At 52.3% G+C, this 6,666-nt stretch overlaps 1 protein-coding gene across 1 annotated transcript; it reads left to right on the top strand.

Annotated features, from left to right (window-relative positions):
• The first annotated feature begins 1,445 nt into the window (after positions 1-1,445).
• Foxi1 (forkhead box I1) lies at positions 1,446-6,220 on the top strand. Its single transcript, XM_004637037.2, has 2 exons — positions 1,446-2,077; positions 3,587-6,220. Exons 1-2 carry the CDS (start codon positions 1,501-1,503, stop codon positions 4,144-4,146), a joined length of 1,137 nt encoding a protein of 378 aa, XP_004637094.1. The 5' UTR covers positions 1,446-1,500; the 3' UTR covers positions 4,147-6,220.
• Positions 6,221-6,666: the final 446 nt, after the last annotated feature.

Raw genomic sequence — 6,666 nt, 5'->3', positions numbered from 1 at the left:
CACTATGCCGAGTCTCAATTGCCTTCTCAGTGCAACCTGAGGGCAAGGCTAGCACGGCAGGCCTGGGGATCGAACCCCTGGCCCCTTGGGCTTGGTCCTGACATCACATGGAGAGCAGAGAGAAGAGAAGTCCTGAGGAAGCACACAGTGCCTGGCTCTTTAGCCTTGGGGAAACACACAGTCTGGAGGAAATGGGAGGAGGGTGATTGGAGAGAGGGAAGCACAGGCGGAAGAGCAGGAGGAGGTGGGCTAGCTTACTCCTCCATCTGCTGGATCACACGGGATCATCAGGTGTTACTAGAATATGCTCAGGGAATTGCTGCCTGGCCTCTAGCAATCAAGACCACCACCAACTCCCCGAGCGGGGGTCCTGCTGGAGGGTGGAGGGCAGTGTGACGCTAAAAGGGAGCCCAACAAGGAGGAGGACTGGCCCTATCCAGTAGCAAGGAGGAGCTGGAGGGGAAAGGAGCATGGCTGGTGAGGCCGGCCCTGCTCCCCGCCTGGCCCCTTCCCTGCCAGGGCCTGAAAGGATGCTCAATCTGTTTAGGAGCTAGGGAGTCCATGTGCCCCACAGCTGGAAAGAAATTTGAATCGTGGATTTCTCTCCTTTCTCCCTGAAGTTTGATTCTTAGTCTCCCCCTTTTGATGTTATTTTTAAAAGCCCTGCGGTTCCTTTGGGGGAGTCTCCAGGGCAGGTTAATGGCAGATACTTCTCCTCCTACCTGCAGAAAGAGAGCAGGCAAGCGTTTGTGTGTGTGTGTGTGTGTGTGTGTGTGTGTGTGTGTGTGTGTGGTGTGTGCAGGATTTTCCATGTTGGCAACTCCAGAAAACGCATCTGTACTTCCAAAGGCCAAGGCATAAGGCTCTGGTCCAGTGGAGGACTAGGGCTGTTGACCAGAGTGAGGGCTGGGGGGGAGGAGAAGAGGGAAACTGAGAGGACAGGAAGAGAGAGAAAGAGGCCCAGAGGAGAGAACAGAGAGGCACAGGGAGGCGAGCAAGGGCAGCAGAGCACCTAAGGCAGTGCCTTGTGGGCAGAGGAGGACACAAAAAGACATTGGATCAGGAGGAATGCAGGCCCACAGGAGGGAAGGAATGCATGAAAGACAAGAATCAAATGCAGAAGGCACATGGGGAAAATAAGAAGACAAGAAAAACATGACAAGGGGAAAACATAAGGCAAAAGAGGCAGAACAAAAGAAAATGGAGTGCATGAAAATTTGGAGATAAAGAAACTGAGGAGAGAGGGAATCAGGACCATGTACCATTTTTACCATCAGCTCTAATAAGCCCTCTTAGCAGGTGGCTAGTGGGGACCAGCGGAGGGTGGGGCCAGGAGGCAGGGCCCGCCCTCCCGGAGGCCGGCAGGAGGCCTCCCCTGGGTGGGGCTGCCCAGCAGAGCCTCAGGGTATAAATTGGAGTCTGGGGCCTGCTGAGCACCTGTCAGGGGCAGCTCCGGAACACAGGTGCCAGGCCGGTGGCTCTGCTTCCTGCGGCCCCACCATGAGCTCCTACGACCTCCCAGCGCCCTCCCCGCCTCGCTGCAGCCCCCAGTTCCCCAGCATCGGCCAGGAGCCCCCTGAGATGAACCTTTACTATGAGAACTTCTTCCACCCACAGGGCGTGCCCAGCCCTCAGAGGCCCCCCTCCTTCGAGGGAGGTGGCGAGTATGGGGCCACCCCCAACCCCTACCTCTGGCTCAGTGGGCCAGCCATGACCCCACCACCTTACCTGCCGGGCACCAACACGAGCCCCTTCCTGCCCCAGGCCTATGGCATGCAGAGGCAGCTGCTGCCCAGCATGTCCGGGCTCGGGGGCAGCGACCTGGGTTGGCTGCCCATCCCCTCACAGGAGGAACTGATGAAGCTGGTGCGTCCCCCCTACTCTTACTCAGCTCTTATTGCCATGGCCATTCACGGGGCACCTGACAAGCGCCTCACCCTCAGCCAGATCTACCAGTACGTGGCCGACAACTTTCCCTTCTATAACAAGAGCAAGGCTGGCTGGCAGAACTCCATCCGCCACAATCTGTCCCTCAATGACTGCTTCAAGAAAGTCCCTCGAGACGAGGATGACCCAGGTAAGGTGGCTGCCAGGGCAGGGTGGGGGCATCCTTCAGCAAGCTTCTGGGTGCCCAAGCCAGGCTTATTTCCTTCCTGCCCCAAGCCCCATTCCCAGAAGCTCTGGTTCGGGTTGTTCCGTCCTCAGATCTCCAGGACTGAGGCTGATCAGAGACAGAGCTGAAGGGAGGTGGAGGGGAGCACCGGCCTGGGGCAGATGTGGGTTTCAATGGGCTCCAGTCAATGGCCTTGGTCAGGCTAGATCTCTAAGCCTCAGCTTCTTCATCGGACAAATACAGAGGCTACCTTCTAAAGAGTTTACAGGCTCATGGTGGAGGTGAGATACTATATGTGAAGCCTTTAGCACTCGCAAAAATTTAATGGGCTGCAGTCAGTATTATGATTCATGTGCATTTCCAGGATGCAGGGCTCGGGAAATTTCCATTGCTGAGAATGGTCCACACCACGCCCCACTAGGGCAGAGGTTCTGACCTTTGGTGGACACACACCCTACCTTCTGAACCTCCTTTAATAGCCACAACAGGAGTACCTGCATGAGCCCATTTCACAGATAAGGAAAATAGCAGAGAAGTGGAACAGTCCACCTATCTTAGGTGACACAGGATGAAGTGTGAATGATGGTGCTTTGTTCTAAAATCAGGTCCAGCCCAGAGGATGTGACCTCCTTTGTTATGACAAATATCTAAAGTACTGAGACCTGCAGAGTGCTGTGTAGTAAACATTCAGGAATCCCTTTCCCAGAATTACAGTCCATTGTTGTTTTGCCATAGGATATCAGAGTAGCCAAAAGGAACCTCACTTTGCTCCCTTTGATGTTGGCAGTGGCCAGGTCTATCTGTCCCCTAGAAGAGAGCAAGTGTCCATGATGAACTGCCCTTGCCCTCCAGCTGAGAGAGAGCAGGAGGAGCTTGCCTTCCTTCCCGCAGTACCTCACAGTTACAAAGCTCTCTTGTACCACTAGTGTCTGTCCTTCCCCATGTGGAGCCAGAGAAGCAATGGACAGGTCCAGTGGCTCATCTGTCAGACCAGGAAACCGAGATTCACCCGAAGTCCTTTAGTTGTCAGGAGCAAAGCCAGGGCTCCAGCCCATCTTTGGACCCCAGCCCAGGACCACTATTGGGAAGTCCTGAATGTTTTTCTGGGTTTTCTTTATCCTCAGCCATGGAAGCATCCCTCACTGCCTCACCCCACTCCACACCTCTGCCCCCCACCCCAGTGCTTCAGCCTTCTGAAAGGGACTACCTGTATGCCTCACATGCCTATGCCTCTTCCTTGTGGACTCACACAGTTCCCCACCATCTGGAGGATCCTTACAGAAAGTTGGATACGGTGCTGTGGGGTGGGTGGGTGGTTTGTAGAATTCCTCCATTTCTCAGTCCCAGGCTTTTGTTCTTCTCTCCTCTCTCTACATTTGGCATCTTTGTTTTTAAGTTGTGGCAATAATGAAGGAGAGAAGGAGAGAGGCATCTTGTCCACCTCTCTGTAGTTACCTCACACTTTTGTTGCAGGCAAAGGGAATTATTGGACTCTGGATCCCAACTGTGAGAAGATGTTTGACAATGGAAATTTCCGCAGGAAGAGGAAGAGAAAATCAGACATTTCCTCCAGCACAGGATCCTTAGCCTCAGAGAAAACCGATAGCAGTCTCCTGGCAGGCAGCCCCAAGAGCTCAGAGTCACAAGACATCCTGGACAGTGGCTCACCAGCCACCTCCAGCTCCCCGGAGAAGCGGTGCTCCCCACCCCCCTCAGGCACCCCATGCCTCAACAGCTTCCTTTCCAACATGACGGCCTATGTGAGTGGGCCAAGCCCAGTGGGCCGCCCCATGGGCACACCAGGACTGAGCCCTGAGCCCTCTGACAAGATGGGGCAGGGACCTCTGAGTTTCAATTCCTACACCCCACTCACCAACCTCACAGGCCATGGGAGCGGGAACGAATGGGCCAGCTCTGCATCCACCAATGCGCTTGGCTATGGAAGCTCAGTCCTTAACCAGTTCAGCCCTCACTTCTACAACAGCATCAACACCAACAGCGTCCTGTACCCCAGGGAGGGCACAGAGGTCTAGGATATAAACAACTCCTGGGCCACATGAACATGACCCAGAGAGAAGCAGCCAAGTCCCCTAAATCAGCTCCTACACCACCCTGTGAGCCAGGACCTCAGAATCACCTGTGCATAATACAGGAGCCTCAAGAGAGCACGTTCTCTTTCCAGAACACTGTTCAAGCTCTCTGTTCACCACACTCAAGTCCACGCAGAGACTTAACCAGTTTGGCAGTGGTAATGCTGGTGCTGGGCAGCAGTCATGGTGGTGGCAGTTTTTTGAGCCCTTGTTCTGTGCAGGGGGCTGTAGTAGGCCCTTTGCAGGTATGGTCAGATTTGCTCTTTAGAGTTACCCTGTGGGAGTCACATCAATCCCCTCAGTAACAGAAGGGAAACAGAGCTTGAGGCAGTTAAGTAACTTTCCCAGAGTCTTACAAACTAGGAAATTCCAGAGCTACAAGGGAAATCTGGGTCTCGGTAACCCCGAAGATTGAACCAAAGAAGCAGCTAAGGAATGTCAAGCCGAGGAGATGATGGCAGCAGGGATGTCCAGACTTCACCCCTGTCCTCTGGTGCTCCCTCCAAATCCAACACCAGCCAGGCCTGTCTTGTTCCCGTCTATTCTTATTCTGTTTGCTCCAACTTTCCTGCAGATACTCATCTGGCTGCCACTCAAGGCGACAAGTGACTCCTTGCCAGGAGACTGAATCTAGAGTGCACAGGCCAGGTGCCCTGCGGGATGGCGCAAGTGCAGGGTAGCACGGCTCTTGGGCAACTCCCCACAGACAGGTTGTGAGCAGATCCAGGGTCAGTGAGAGGGACGGCTGCCCTAAATTCTCCACCCCCGGCTGCCCTTCTGCAAAAGTCTCATAAAGCCCAGCTTCCTGTGTGTGTGTGTGTGTGTGTGTGTGTGTGTGTGTGTGTGTATGTGTCATGGACCAGTGAGTTGGCAGTGGCCGAGGTTTCCAAGAGAAACAAGGCAGAGTGAGCACTTCCTTCTCCACAGGACTGGAGAGGTGGATGTTTGTCTAAGAAACAACAGCCTCCAGAGAAAATCCTCAGCCTCCCTCACAGGGTCTGTGAGTGCAGCTCTGGGGAATCCTCTTTCTCCTTTTTTGTAGGAACTTTATATTCCTGTGATGTTTTCTCACAGCACATCTGAGGAAATGTTGTTTAATTTCTTATTTGCTTTTTAATAATTAAAAAAAAATCTGTGCAGAAGTGTGTGGTACTTCCTTGTGACTTTCTCTGTCTCTGGCTGCTTGGTTGATTCAACATGGGGTGAAGGACAGCCTGAGGCTAAAGTCATTTGGGGCAGGAGGCAGAGAAGTCACGAGTGTCAAGGCACTTCTCCCTCTCTTGGGTGGCAGGGAGACCAGACAGAGGCCTTCAACCTGAAGACAGGCATCCACGGGATGGGGTAGGTATATGGAAGGAACTTACCTGAATTAAATACTTAATGTGGAACAGACATCTCCAAGTATTTACAGTTCATACAAACTTTGAAACTATACTACAATTATTTGGTTCTCCCCAGCAATGGAAAAGGGCTGTAGTGACAATCTTGTCACACAGCTGAGAAACCTCAGTGGTTTTCTCGGTGGTTGAGTGACTTGTCTGAAGTACTCACCCACTCTGCGTTTGAGTCTCTTTGACTCTTGCCCTAAAGATGTGACCAATGCTAGTAGTGGAAGCTCCAGGGTTTATACAGTCCACGAGAGGGTGTACTAGGGATTTCTGGGAGTCCCAGGCACAATGACTGCAGAGGGATGTGTGAGTCAGAGCTGGAGTCCCTCCTCCTTGGGTGTGTAGAGAGAGGGGGTGCTTATGACAGGGGAAGGGAGGAGCAGGGTTTCTCTCCTTCCATAGAGTGACAGTAGGAGGTAGTAGCTAAAAGCACTAACACGATGATGATGATTGATGATGATGATGATGACGACAGCACTAGCATCTATCGCGGGGTTACCAGGTGTCGGGCACTGTTTTAGGACTGAACCTACTTGATTGCATTTAATTGTCAAAATATTCCAATGCATAGAGGGATTTGTTCTAATAGTGTTTGTAAATAGGATATCATGTCCGCATCTTGTACAGCAATTAACCACTAGGAAGAATGTATGCAATGTGTTAATTATTGAAACTGTCCTACCAATTTGGTTTGAAACTGTCTCATTGCTATTTGTCTCTCAATAAAATTATGGGAAAAAGTATTCCAATGCAATGAGCCCCCTTATTTCCACTGCATAGGTGAGAATGCCGAGACCCAGAGAGATTCCATGGTTAGTTAATCCAGGACACAAGCTAGGAGTCATGCAGATCCACTGATCCCATGGCTGAAGCCCTTCTTCAGAGCCGAGCCCCTAGTGATGGGGAACCCAGGATTTAGCATCAGAGAACAAATGATGAAAACCAAGGAAGAGTGCAGCTTCCAGCTGCTTCCCTGGGGATCCCTCTGCCCGGAAACACTCCTACTGGCAGAGATGGCTGAGGGAAGAACAAGAAAAAGATGGTAAAAGACCTGGAAACACTCCAGGAAACTCAG

This window comes from Octodon degus, unplaced genomic scaffold, assembly GCF_000260255.1.
Source record: "Octodon degus isolate 3935 unplaced genomic scaffold, OctDeg1.0 scaffold00085, whole genome shotgun sequence".
Taxonomy (NCBI): Eukaryota; Metazoa; Chordata; class Mammalia; order Rodentia; family Octodontidae; genus Octodon; species Octodon degus.
The sequence above is the reverse complement of the archived record's forward strand: the minus strand, read 5'-3'. Positions and strand labels throughout refer to the sequence as shown.